Source organism: Jatropha curcas, chromosome 6 (genome assembly GCF_041381405.1).
Source record: "Jatropha curcas cultivar XTBG-Jc1 chromosome 6, XTBG_Jcur_1.0, whole genome shotgun sequence".
Taxonomy (NCBI): Eukaryota; Viridiplantae; Streptophyta; class Magnoliopsida; order Malpighiales; family Euphorbiaceae; genus Jatropha; species Jatropha curcas.
This window is the reverse complement of record NC_143156.1, coordinates 7,115,420-7,130,198: the sequence shown is the minus strand read 5'-3', so window position 1 is coordinate 7,130,198 and position 14,779 is coordinate 7,115,420. Positions and strand designations below refer to the sequence as shown.

General features: G+C 34.7%; 2 protein-coding genes across 2 annotated transcripts; one reads left to right on the top strand and one right to left on the bottom strand.

Moving 5' to 3' along the window:
- The first annotated feature begins 6,788 nt into the window (after positions 1 to 6,788).
- On the top strand, positions 6,789 to 8,611 carry LOC105650747 ((S)-8-oxocitronellyl enol synthase CYC2). Its single transcript, XM_012237691.4, has 2 exons — positions 6,789 to 6,983; positions 7,367 to 8,611. The coding sequence occupies exons 1-2, from the start codon at positions 6,945 to 6,947 to the stop codon at positions 8,498 to 8,500; spliced, it is 1,173 nt and encodes a 390-aa protein (XP_012093081.1). The 5' UTR covers positions 6,789 to 6,944; the 3' UTR covers positions 8,501 to 8,611.
- Positions 8,612 to 9,516: 905 nt separating this feature from the next.
- Positions 9,517 to 13,218, bottom strand: LOC105650748 (putative protein phosphatase 2C 63). The gene is made up of 4 exons (XM_012237692.4): positions 12,755 to 13,218; positions 11,800 to 12,173; positions 11,016 to 11,252; positions 9,517 to 10,060 (listed from the first exon to the last, which is right to left on the bottom strand). The coding sequence occupies exons 1-4, from the start codon at positions 13,017 to 13,019 to the stop codon at positions 9,791 to 9,793; spliced, it is 1,146 nt and encodes a 381-aa protein (XP_012093082.1). The 5' UTR covers positions 13,020 to 13,218; the 3' UTR covers positions 9,517 to 9,790.
- Between the last annotated feature and the right edge of the window lie 1,561 nt (positions 13,219 to 14,779).

Below are 14,779 nucleotides of genomic sequence, written 5' to 3'. Positions count from 1 at the left end.
GAATTTGCATTTGCTACTTCTTGTTCTTTGTATAGGAACTGAAGCAAGAATAAACCATCAATTAGCATTATCCATGATGAGGTTTCATCATGGATATGCAGATGTTTACAGTAGTAACCTCTGACATCTTTTATTTTTCTCTTAAGTTGATCAAAGAGAAATTGGAAATCTGGAAGGTTGAGCTAGTGATGGAAAATTTGTATCTGTTCAAGCTTGCATCTTTGCATTTTGTAGAGCTTAGGGTGGCAATGGTGATAAGGTCCTAAGGCTACAATTTGAGGAGCGTAGGCTTGTGGGTTTGCGGTACAAATAGGATCAGGAACTTCAAAAATGCACACAGAATTTTCATTTTCAATTTCATCCTTATTTTCATTGTTGAGCATGCTCTCCATTTTTATTATCCATTCTTCTTCACTGAAGTTTGAATTGATAATGGAATCTCCAAAGGCCCTGTTGTTGTTATTGTGTGTATCCAATTTCATTCTGCAATTGATCTAGTAAAGAAGAACAGAATGTTAGGGCACCGGCAATAAAATTACGAGAATAATAACACAGCGGAAAAATAGAAATATGACACACAGATATTTACGTGGTTCACCCTTAACTGTTTAGGGCTACGCTCACAGGACAAATACCGAATATTTCTTCCACTATTAACAATAATAGGCTTATAAAGAGAGTAATACAAAAATAATGACACTCAAAAGTGGTTCCCAAAAACACCCCAAATTATCTTCACTATTTTCTCTACCCTAGTTTTAGAACTCTTTTTAAAACTAAAACTCTCTAAATCTCTTTTCTTTTCTTTTACTCTACTTGTGTGTTTGAACTGAGGCAAATCCTCTCCTATAAATAGGAGAGGAAGACGAGAGAGCCGTGTATAACTCATTCATGGCTCTCCATCTTTGTCAAAGTTGCATGCCAACTTTCACCTATATTTTTTTTCTTTTCATCACGTGTGTGGGTCCCACTGAGTGGGCACTGCCACACCAATAGTAAAACACCAATAACAAACATGTCGGTCCCACTTGAGTGGGCACCGCCACAGCAAATCTCCCCCTGCACACTCAAGTGGGGACGTTAACCATACCGGCTATCTTTCTGCAAGTGACAAGTTTCTCCGTAGGTAAAGCTTTAGTCATAGTATCAGCGCCATTATCATCAGTGTGAATCTTTTCAATCTGAAATAACTTCATCTCTAACGCATCACGTATCCAATGATACCTCACATCAATGTGCTTTGACCTTGAATGAAAGGTCAAATTCTTGCTGAGATGTATCGCGCTTTGACTATCACATAGCAGAATGTACTTCTCTTGTTCTACACCCAATTCTTGTAGGAATTTCTTCATCCACAAGAGTTCTTTGCTAGCTTCTGTAATGGCGATATATTCCGCCTCAGTGGATGAGAGTGCAACACATTTTTGTAATTTTGATTGCCAAGAAATTGCTGCTCCTGCAAAGGTCATCAGATATCCAGAAGTTGATTTGCGTGAATCAACATTACCACCCATATCTGCATCTGTGTAACCATCTAACACAGGTCTATTATCACCAAAACATAAGCAAATTTTGGAAGTGCCTTTAAGATACCTGAGAATCCACTTCACCGCATTCCAGTGTTCTTGACCTGGATTTGAAAGAAATCGGCTAACAACACCAACAGCATGAGCAATATCCGGTCTTGTGCATACCATGACATACATCAAGCTGCCAACGGCGGATGCATAAGGAATCTTCTTTAGTTCTTCTTTTTCTTTCTCACTTGAAGGACATTGACTGAGACTTAATTTGAAATGACCTGTAAGTGGAGTACAAACTGGTTTCGCATTGCTCATATTGAATCTGCTGAGAATTTTCTCGATGTACTTCTCTTGAGACAGCCACAACTTTCTCTTTTTTCTGTCTTTGGAGATCTTCATTCCGAGAATCTGTTTTGCCGATCCCAAATCCTTCATGGCAAAGGATTTTCCAAGCTCCTTTTTCAAGCTCTCAATTTTCTCAGCATCTTGGCCCACAATAAGCATATCATCCACATATAACAAGAGAATAATAAAGTCGCCTTCTACGAACTTTTTTCACAAATACACAATGATCAGAAGTAGTTTTCTCATACCCGTGATTTACCATAAAAGATTCAAACTTTTTGTACCACTGTCTGGGAGCTTGTTTGAGGCCATACAAGCTCTTCTGCAATTTACACAAAGTGTTGTTTGCCTTTGACTATGAACCCTTCTGGTTGCTCCATATAAATTTCTTCCTCTAAGTCACCATGGAGGAAAGCGGTCTTTACATCAAGTTGCTTGATCTCCAAATTCAAGCTAGCTGCTAATCCGAGCACAACTCTGATAGAAGACTTCTTGATTACGGGTGAGAAAATTTCTTCAAAGTCAACTCCTTTCTTCTGACCGAATCCCTTCACAACTAGTCTTGCCTTGTACCTTGGCTGTGAGTTGTTCTGTTCAGTTTTCAACCTGAACACCCATTTGTTTTTCAGTGCCTTCTTACCTTGAGGCAGTTTCACCAACTCATAAGTCCGGTTCTCATGCAAGGACTCCATCTCATCTTGCATGGCTTTCCACCACTCATTCTTTTTACAATCTTCCATTGCCTCCTGGTAGTTCTCTGGTTCTCCCACTTGAGTCAACAAGTCATACTCATTAGGAGAATATCTCTGGGAAGGTATCCTGCCTCTCGCAGATCTTCTCAATTGAGGCAGTTCTTCTATTAGAGCTGGTTCAGCATCATTCTGAATAGGTTCACCATCATCTTCTTTATCGTTTTGTGGTTCTACATGAGGTTTTGCATCAAGACTAATAGGAAAATCATTGATAGACTTTGGCTTATTTTTCTCAAAGTCTTAAATGGTTTGGTCTTCCAGGAATACGACATCTCTGCTTTTGATGAGTTTCTTTTCAACTGGATCCCATAATCTGTACCCAAAATCATCATTTCCATAACCCAAGAAGATACGCTATTTTGACTTCGAATCAAGCTTGGATCTTTCATCTTTTGGAATATGAACAAAAGCCCTGCAGCCAAATATTCTAAGATGATTGTAAGAAATATTTTTCCCTAACCACACCGTTTCTGGTACATCTCCGTTGAGGGAGGTTGAAGGTGAAAGGTTGATCAAGTAAACTGCAGTATTTATTGCTTCAGCCCTAAAGGTTTTAGGAAGTTTAGCATGAGAGAACATACATCTAACCCTTTTAACAATGGTCCTGTTCATTCTCTCTGCAACTCCATTCTGTTGTGGAGTTTTGGGAACTATCTTCTGAAGCCTGATGTCGTGTTCTGAGCAATACTTCTCAAATGGTCCTCTGTACTCACCACCATTATCAACTCTAACACATTTTAGCTTTCTTCCCATTTGTCTTTCAACACTGACATGAAAGACTTTAAACATATCCAGCACCTAGTCTTTTGACTTTATTGGTAAAGCCCACACCTTTCTAGAATGGTCATCAATAAAGCTGACGTAATATGAACAACCACTCAAGGATTTGTCACCCATTGAGCAAACATCAGTGTGTACCAATTCTAGAATACCAGGCTTTCTAGAAGGAGAAGGGGATCTTTGAAGGAAACTCTATGTTGTTTACCAGACAAACAATCAATGCATATTTTTAGAGGCAAACCTTTCAAAGATAGCATTTTCTTCTTAGTGAGAGTCTCTATTCCTTTCTCACTCAAATGACCAAGTCGTTGGTGCCACAACTCAGCAGATGAATCTTCAACTGCATTCACCACTCCCGTGCAAACTTTGGCCTGGGTGTAGTAGAGGGTGTTGAACTTTCTTACTCTACCGAACACCAAGTTACCTTTGGAAAGCTTCCAAGTTCTGTTCACAAACAGATTTGCATAACCCAATTCATCAGCAGATTAGATTGAAGTTTGTCGTAGGAGTGTATCTCACATCTTCCAACCATAGATCATAACCAGCATTGGTTTTGATGCATACTGTTCCAATGCCGCAATTTTTCACATATGTGCCATTCAAAGTCTTGACATGGCCGTAATCTCCGAGGGTAATTGATGAAAAATATTTCTTCTTTGAAGAAATATGATAAGAACATGCACAGTCAATAATCCAAAGAGATTGTTGACTAGTGGAACACTCACTGAGACCAGCATGAGAAATCAGCGCACTACCATCACTAAGTGCGACAACATCAATAGCTACTGAAGCTACCTCTGTATCGTCTTTTTCCTCATCATTTTCTTTGGCTCATTCCTTCTTCCACTTTCTGCAATGCCTTTGGATGTGACCGGGCTTGCCATAATGATAATAAGTGACACCTTTTCTTGACTTGGATCTTCTCCGTGAATTGTCACGTTTGTTTGGATTTTGGGGGTATCTGGTTTTGCTTCTCCCCCTCCTTTCTGTAACCGTAACGAGTGCATTTGAGTTGCTACTCGTACCAGTCTCCTTACTTCTGGTATTTTCATTCAGAATACTTTCCTTAACTGTGGTTAAGGTTAGATTCCCCTTTGACACATTACTAAGCGTAAAGTCAACATCTCCCAACTGTCAGGCAAGGAACTCAATAAGAATAGTGCCTGCACCTGGTCGTCAAACACTATTTTTGACATCGTCAGTTGGTTCAATATTTCTTGAAATTTGCCCAAGTGATCTGAAGCACTTTCGCCATTTCTGTACTTTAGATTTACAAGCTTTTTAATTAAAAAAGCTTTTTTTTGGGCATTCTTCCGCTCGTACATGTCCTCCAACTTCTTCCAGATTGAATAGGCATCTTTCTCTTGAGCGATGTGATTTATGACGCTCATTTCAACAGACTGCCTAATAGTTGCAACTGCTTTTCTGTTAATTGACTTCCAATCAGTCTCATTTATTGAAGTTGGCCTGAGTCCTTTCAACTCAATCGTTTCAAAGAGATCTTTACAGCATAGAAGATCTTCCATTAGTATCTTCCATACTGCATAGTTTGATGAGTTGAGTCTAACCATTGTTCCTCTTGTTTTATCGTCCATTTTTGACTTGTGCAGAATATTATCACCAACAACAACCGTACACGTGAATAGTAGTCTACGTGAATAGTGACTGTATGCGTGAATAATAGTATACGTAAATAGTATCTGTATGCGTGAATAGTAACTATACACGTGAATAGTGCTGGGCTTGCTTGAATTCATTATCAACTTTGAGTTACTATTTTACTATTCATCACTAGGTCGATTCTGCAACGTTTTTTTGAACTGACTGCACCAATGGACTCGTCATAATTTTCTCGTCGTCGTGGTATATTTATTTTCAAAATATATCCACGGATCCGGTACCACTATCTACCTGGCTGGATCTGTTGGAACCTTCAGCTTTGATACCACTGTTAGGGCTCCGGCAATAAAATTACGAGAATAATAACACAGCGGAAAAATAGAAATATGACACAGATATTTACGTGGTTCACCCTTAACTGTTTAGGGCTACGTCCACGGGACAAATACTGAATATTTCTTCCACTATTAAAAATACTAGGCTTACAAAGAGAGTAATACAAAAATAGTGGCACTCAAAAGTGTTTCCCAAAAACACCCAAATTATCTTCACTATTTTCTCTACCCTAGTTTTAGAACCCTTTCTAAAACTAAAACTCTCTAAATCTCTTTTCTTTTCTTTTACTCTGCTTGTGTGTTTGAACTGAGGCAAATCCTCTCCTATTTATAGGAGAGGAAGACGAGAGAGCCGTGCATAACTCATTCACGGCTCTCCATCTTTGTCAAAGTTGCATGCCAACTTTCACCTATATTTTTTTTTCTTTTCATCATGTGTGTGGATTCCACTGAGTGGGCACGCCACACCAATAATAAAACACCAATAGCAAATATGTGGGTCTCACTTGAGTGGGCACTAACACAGCACAGGAAAGGTAGAGAAACTAATAAGACACAACGATTTTTGTTATCTGAATTTTATCCGTATAAATATCTGGAAAACTATGTAGAAACAGTTGGAAAATTTTTCTTTCTATTTGGGAAAAACTTAAATTATATGCTGGGTTTTTGGCTTACCTTTGTTAAAAAGCAGCTATATCTTCTTCATAGCTTTCAGTTGCAGTTCATTGGCATTATATGTTGTTGTTTTTGGCAATTATGAGGATAATGTTTACAAACACGATGACCGTGCTGTGGGAGAAGACAAATTGAATTATTGAAAGACACCTCTCTATAACCAAAAATAAAAGAGAGAGAGAAAAATAGAATTTGGTGTTTAAAGTGTCGAGTTTGATTTTACTTTTTACGATAACAATTAAGCTTTGATCTCAAATTAGCTGGGATCCGTTATATGAATATTTTGTTTCTAATATTAACTCTAATATCTTAATGTAGAAGAAATTAATAATATATAAATGTGTTTATACGTATTTTTTTATTAGAAAAAGAGAGTTGAAGAACAATTTTAAGAAGCTAATGCCACAAGCATTGGCCCAAAAAAAATCAAAGAAATAAAAATAGGAATACAGAGAGAGAATGAGATAAAACGACCCAACCTGACCAAATGATACCTCGAGGAACTGAATATCATAAAGCTTGACACACATGAAATTAATACTATACATACTAGAGGGATTGTGGTAGGAAATTTGAATCTTAAAATTAGTGACTTGTAATTTATTCGAATCTTAATCCAAGGGACCATTTTACACTTCAAAAAAGATATTTCCTATTTACCAAAAAGACATTTTCTAATTAATTTGCAAAAGATAAATGACACTTTCAAACAAAAATAAATAAATGGACCTTTGTCCCTCATTACAACGTTTATTAAACTTTTCGAGAACTTGCATAAACAGTAGCACAATATAGATGAGAAGCTAAGATATTTTTGCACAAAGCATTACTAGGGATAAGGTTCAGCCACAAGAATAGTTTTTTTCTCCCACACCAATTTTCTCTCTTTTGTGCATCTGCAAATCAATGCAATGAGTTGGTGGTGGGCAAGAGCGATTGGAACAGCAAGCGTAAGTGAAAAATCAAAACTCATTTTCTCTTTTCTGATGATTGTAACACAGGAAATGAAGAATTCAAATTCTTGTACCACTTTCTCTATTAGATTATAACTTTTTTTTTCTTTCTCTATTATTTTGATTAAAAAAAAAAAAAGAAATTTATTCACTGAGTTTGTGCTCAAATTATGTTCATGTTATTATGGCGTTACATGATTACTGTAAGAAGAAATTACTTGATTGATTTTTTATTGGACTATAATTTAGTAATTTGGTGATATGTGCTAATATTATTAATATGCTAATAGATAAATAAAATATTTAAATATAGGCACTCTTTTTTATTTGATTCTAACTTTATCTTTCGCTTTTCTTGTTTTGATCGTTATATGCAATAGAAAAAAATTGAAGAAGATGATCGGCCACCAAAATTCAAGAGTGTGGCCCTCATTATAGGAGTCACTGGCATTGTAGGCAACAGTCTAGCGGAGATCTTGCCACTTGCAGACACGCCAGGCGGCCCTTGGAAGGTATATGGTGTGGCGCGCCGCCCGCAGCCAATTTGGCAAGCTGGTCATCTCACCGAACACATACAATGCGACATCTCAAATGAAGAAGAAACGTTTGAAAAGCTTTCCCATCTTAAAGATGTAACACACATCTTTTACGTTACATGGGCAAGCAAACCTACAGAAGCAGAAAACTGTAAAATAAATGGCTCTATGCTACAAAATGTTCTTAAAACAGTAATCCCAAATGCAAAAAACCTGCAACATATCTGCTTACAAACAGGACAGAAGCATTACCTAGGTTCTTTCGAGTCTATTGGCAAGATTGTGCCTCACGAATCTCCATTCCATGAAGATCTTCCGAGGCTTAAAGCAATAAATTTCTATTACACACTTGAAGATGTGTTGTTTGATGAAGTGTCTAAGAGAGAAGGCTTAACATGGTCAATTCATAGACCGGCAGCGATATTCGGGGTCTCGCCTTGTAGCTTGATGAATGTAGTAGGGACTTTCTGTGTTTATGCAACAATTTGTAAGCATAAAGGGCTTCCATTAACCTTCCCAGGAAATCAATTAGCATGGGATGGGTATTGGTATGCATCTGATGCAGATTTGATCGCAGAGCATCAAATATGGGCAGCAGTAGATCCAAATGCAAAGAATGAGGCATTTAATTGCAGTAATGGGGATGTTTTCAAGTGGAAGCATTTGTGGAAGGTTTTGGCAGAGAAATTTGAGATTGATAATTATGGGTTTGAAGCTGGAGATAAAAAACTGAGCTTAGTCGAGAGGATGAAAGATATGGGGCCAGTGTGGGATGAAATTGTGAGAGAGAAGGAATTGGTGCCTACAAGATTGGAGGAAGTTGGAGCTTGGTGGCTTATTGATTTGTTTTTTCAAGGGGCTGCATATTTGGATACTATGAACAAGAGTAAAGAACATGGATTTGTAGGGTTTAGAAATTCCAAAACATGTTTTGCTTCTTGGATTGATAAAATGAAATCTCACAGAATTGTTCCTTGATTTGCTTATTTGTATTTTTCTTTCTTAGCTAATGTAATAAAAGGCAGTATTATGGATTCTTGAGTTGAAGAGATATTAATGAAATTTTAATTATGTGGGATTGAATGATAAGTAGGCTGTTTGTTCCTTAGAGTTTGTAAAAATCAATTCGTTAATTTTGTAAAAATCAAAATAAGATCAAGGGTTAAATTGGTCTAAAAAGTAAAATCAGATATTTTTAATCATTTTAAATAAGTTCAAGATTAAAGTGGCCTATAAGATTAAATAGGGGCGTAATAAATTTTATTTTCATTATCATGTACGAACAATAATTTTTCTCTTCTTATTTGTTATTTTTGCTCCATTTTGGAAGGAAAATTATACAATATAAAATAAATTTATTTTACATTCTCCTTAATACTTTCATCTAAACCAAATAAAATAATTGAAAATCTTAAGATATTTTCATCTTCTATTTTACATTCATCCATATTTTGCATGCATCTAAAACAAAGCATAATAAGTGGAGTACTCTTCAGAGAAGCAAAAGTAGAATTGGAGAAGGAAAAGGACAATGAATATCTGAACCGAACCTAACCGTTTATAGAGAGCTGTTTTGGCAGAAACTGCCAAACAGGGAATTCGTTAGTTATAGTCTTGTAAAAAACGACTAAAAGCATGGGGAGGAAACTTCTCCCTCTGGCTAGAAACTTTGCCCTTAATCAGAATTTTTTTTAAACAAAAAATGTTTCGTTGGTTTTAAAAATAATTTTTCATGCTGTACTTATACTCTAGTTAAAAACAATTTTTCTTTATTTTCTTTTTATTTTAGGCAAATAGGAAACACAACTCAAATTATCTTTTGTTTCGAAATAATAATAATAATAATAATAATAATAATAGCCACTTAATCCATGCAACTGCCTGTGCGTAACTTGTACGGCGACACATAGACAAACCCATGAGAATGCCTTTAACAAACATCATGCGGACAAAATGATGGATTGTCAATGAAGTATAATTTCTGAAATTTGAAGTGAGAGTAAAAATGGAGCTATAATCTCTCAAAAACTAATAAATCAGTAGCAGAATGAAAGAAAAAAATGTGGTTAGATCTTCACAAGGCCATTTTCTGTACTCCCCAATTTCCAGCAACCCCCACCCAAAAAAGAAAAGAAAAGAACCCTTATCTACACTACTCTGTACTCCTCTTGTTTCAATCCCTTAATGTCCATCATCAATATGCAAATTCATTGTATAACCTAGAAATCAAGAAAGCCAGTGTCACCCTTTAGAAGGGACTTTCTTTGTTCAAGATATTGTTTGAAAGAGATCCTTCTGTACTTCGTCTGCATTTCTAGAGAAAATGTCAACAGGAGCATTGGTGCAGCCGACTGACTTGCGCTTCAATTTTCCATTTGAGGAGCCTTTTTGGTGATCAAGATAAATTACTACCACAGTAATATCATCATGAAAGTGTCGCCTTATACCCTTATCGATTTTCTTTATGTCATCATATCTCATCTCTCTTTTCTTTGCAGCCTCCTGAAGAGCAGCTCTTACCAATCTCTTGGCAATCCCCTGCAATCGATAGAACAGTCAGGCAAACTACTTACAACCTGCCCAAATATTTATAAATGTTACATTGCATTGGAATTATTACTTGCGGGAAAATGAAAAGAATTATTATATTGCATGGATTCAACCAAGCTTTTAGTTTAAAAATGAAATTGAATTATTTTATTCCAAGGGCTAATTAAAGTATAAGTTGCCTAAGCATGTATTCCCTCCGATTCTTTTATATAGACAAAGTTTCCATTTTAAGTGTCTCATTTAAATAGACAAAGTTACTTAATTTGGACTATGGCCAAAGTGCAAAGTCCAAATTGACATTTCTTTGCTTGTTAACAGCACCAAGTTTTTATAAAAACAATAAAGTGGCAAACAATGTTCAAATAATTAAATATGATTCAGTAATTAATGCACAACTATATTATCTTTCTCTCTTTGTTTTTAGTCAAATTGCACAGAGTCTTCAAGTTTTATGCTTTGTTTATTGTTGCATCATCTGCGTCCAATCTTCTATCTGTAACACACTTTTTTCATATGGCTACAAGTTCTTTATGATCATTTCATTGTGTTTAAGTAACATAAAAAAATGCATGCATATTGTAATGTATGTTTCATTAGTTAAGAATGGACAAGTCATTATGCATCTAGTTTGACATTATAAGAGCACTAAAGGTTGTTTAGCAAATTTTCCTGAATACTCTTTCTCCATACGACAACACTTTGCTGTTAAAAAAAATTGTCCATAAATTCCTCATTTTCTGAAATGTTATATACGCATGTTTTTCACTAAATTTCTTATTTCTTCTGTGATTTTCTTTTTCTTTTTCTTTTCTTCATACCAACAATCATGCCAGAAGAGCATGGTGTAGTTAAGGTGATCATGTGTTTTCTTTTGTATGTAAATCAATCAAGTCCAAAGGACCAACGATCAGTATAAGAGAGATGAAAGTCCAGAGTAACTCACAGCTCTTGGGTTTTTGAAAACAATATCTACAGCTGCTTCATCACTTAGTTGTTCCCAAAGACCATCTGAAGCAAAGATCAGGAACATGTCCTGTGGTAAGAGTTCTCTAATGATTATTGAAGGCTCTGCTGTAATTACAGGGCGTTTCAAAGGAACTGGGTTTCCAAATTGCTGAAAAATTGGGTCTCTGTTAAATTCAGGTTTCTTCAGATAAACATCCCCAATAGACCTTGACACCTGACAAAAAAAATAAAAGGTTTAGACTGGCATTAAATTCCTTAACATTATTGGCCATGAGATATCATAAAGAAACTTAATGGCCTGCCTCCAGCAAAAGGAGCACATACATTTTAACTCACATCAGGATTATTACCCAACCATATTAAGTAGGATAAAAAATTAGGAAGCAGAAAATAGAATTGCAGAAAAAGTATTAAGGCAGTCACTGGAACAATTTTAACTGTAATTTTTTTCACTTCATACAGTTGTGCACAAGGACAAATGAAACAAGAATAATGAGCAACTGAATGCTTTTGCAAGGGATTCAGCTTTGAAGTTCAGATACCCAACCCAAATCAATAAATAACCACAGTAGCATTTGAAGACACAGAGATTTACTCAAACAACATAGGATAAATCTTGGAAGGCTTTAGGGTCAATTGATAAGAAAGGGAAAAAATCTAGTCGACCCCTAAACCAAATTAGACTGCAGCTTATCATTCCCTAAACTTAAGAACTTTCAATCAGCCAAAAGAACAAGAAAAATAAATCAACTCAATTATACCTGAATTATGCCCTTAATCCTCCAAACTCCACGAGTATACACCACAATATGCGAATCATCAGGATGAAGAGCCTCAACTTCCTTCCTAACCTCCTCAATAGCAACATTGTGATCAGTTGATAATCGCTCAGCTACTACAGGTTTTTTCTTATCCTCATAAACTCTCCGTCCAAGAACAGCCCTCGAGTCCCCTAAATTTGCAACATATAATACATTATCTGTTATCGCACCAACTAAACAGCATGAGCCAACAGAAGCAATCTGTGGCTTCATTGGTAGTGATCGCTTCACTAAACGACAAAATTCCTCCTCAGTTGCATTAAATGCCTTCTTTATCACATCTGGTGATAATCCCCCTTGTTCTTTAGCAAATTCTGCGGTTTACACATAAAAATCAGACAAAGATAAAAACAAAACACATAAAAGAGACAGTTCTGATATTGTGAGAAGCGCATCCAATTTTTGAGTATTAACTCTTCTCCCCATATTGGGGAAATTCGAAAGAAAAAAATAAAAAAGAAAAATGAAGTTTCAATATTGTCATACTTTTACAGGATTTCAAAAGTCCAGTATTCTTTCCACCAATTATACATGGGAATCAAAAACCATAAAAGTCATTTTGAAAGGATTTGAAAAGAAAAAGAAAAGAAAACCAACTAAATTAAAGCTATATACTAGTATTAATTACTTAAAAATTCAACAAAACAGTTAATAGATACCATGAAAAAGACAATACATGTCTATCATTATTAATAACAAACAGGGAATCATACAAATACCATGGAGTGAATGATCACATCACTTGATTATAAAGCACAAATACAAATGAACCAACTCAACTTAAGTGCAGCCTATGTGCCAACGAGTAAATAGATTTTATTAGCACAAAATTTACATAAGCAGAGCCTAATCAAAACAGAGCATTAGATCAAAAGGAGAGGGAGAGAGGAATTACTCTGCATGAAAGGAAACAAATGCTTATTAACAAATCGGGAAGCCTCAGGTCCGCCATGACCATCATAAACCCCAACATAAGTTGCAGAAGGAGATGTATACACTTGGCTCTGATCCTCCAAATTAGAGTTAGCTTGAACCACCGCGATAGAGTAATCACCAGAGGCATGTTGTTTCAAATCCGTATGCCACAAAAGCCCATCACCGCCACCGCCCGGTCGCCTTACAAAGCACCGCTCAAGCGGTCTGCAGCAAGAACGCAACATCGTCGCCGATTGTTCGTGGTGGATTATATGTTTCTATGGTTTAAGAATCGTATTTATTGATTGGAGAGTAGTTTCTGGTTTAGGTTCTTAGCTACGATGGTGTGTATAGAGAGAGGAAAAAGTGCGTGGGAAAAGAAAGGAAAGGAGAGAAAGAAAGAGATGCCGCGTGATGGAGACGACGACTCTTTCTCTCCCTGTTGCTTTTATTACTGTCTACTCTACGCGTTTAAAGTAAATTCCGTTACTTTTCCTCTATTTATTTAAGATTTATTATTTTTATTTTTGTTTTAGTTTTTTTAGCTAATTATTGTATTTATTTTCCATAACATCCCTTTACAAAATTCGCAATTTTGGGGCATTAATAGATTTTTTAAAATTTATGATTAGGTTTATTTTTTATTTAGCTTAGAAATTAATATTATTTTCAAGATGTTCTCCAACAATATTCAAAGAGTTTTTATTTTTGTCAAATGAACAAATTTTATTAACAAATATTTTTTAATTATTTATTGTAAGGTCCATTTTATATAAGAATAATTTTGTGAGTTATTAAATTTAAAATTATATTGAGATATATGCAATTATTATTTATATATTTATACTAATATAAATATAATTTTAAATCTAATAGTTTATCATTAATAATATATTTGAAAGTTTAATTTGTGAATTTTGGATACCGTTTAATTTAACTGTTAATATTGATATTAGATAGTAACTGGTGGCTTGATAGTTGTTAACTGTTAGCAGCAATTGCAATTAAAATATAAATAACTGTAAGATATATAATTATTTTTATATATTTTCATATATCATTAAGATTAATATATTATTTTCTATTTTAATTAATCTTTAATCTATATAAAATGTTTAAAATACATAATATAATATATATTATATCATATTATATTATATTACTAATTACATAAGTCGACTCAACCAAATATCCTGTAATTTACTATATTAGGATTAACTTAATAATATAAGATTTATATCCAAAATTGAAAAGTATGGAATTCAAATCCTTATAAAAAATTAAATTAACTAAAAATAAAATATTTCAATTGATTATTAAATTACAAGACAACCAACATTTAAGAATTTGAAAAGAAAAGGAAATGAATAGAAAAGGGAAAAGATAGAGTTATAGCCAATGGATTTGGTGCTGAGTGTGTATTGACGCGTAGGTTTTATCTTCAATATCAGTGTAAAAAACGAGTTTTCAAAGCTGTATTTTGATTGCTTACATTTAAATTTCCCTTGTTCCGTTTCCTTTCAATGCTTTAAATCCTCAAAGATATTTTTGCGATAATCATTTTTTTTTTCTTGCTTTAGTGAGGGACCTTTTCATAATTGGACATATGACTTTCCTTTATTTATCAATATAATTTTTTTTCAATGTTAGACAAAAAAAAAAAAAAAAGTATTTCCTTCTATGAATAATTACTTTTAATATGACATCACACAAAAGCTTAACTTTTTATTTATTTATTCAAAGCTTTAAAAATAATACCGTGAACTATACAATAAAGACAGTACTTCTCTTAATTTATACAATTAATGAAAAAATCTTGTGATTGAGAAGACTGAATATAAAACCTCCTTATGATAACTTGACCTATCAAAATAGTCCGAGGGTGGAGTAGTGAAATGCGGAACACAAGAATAAATTGAACCATATATTAAAAACGAAGAAACTAATTACTAGAGACATATTTTGGTGGAATTACTTGGAGAATTAAAAAAACTCCAAAATTAAG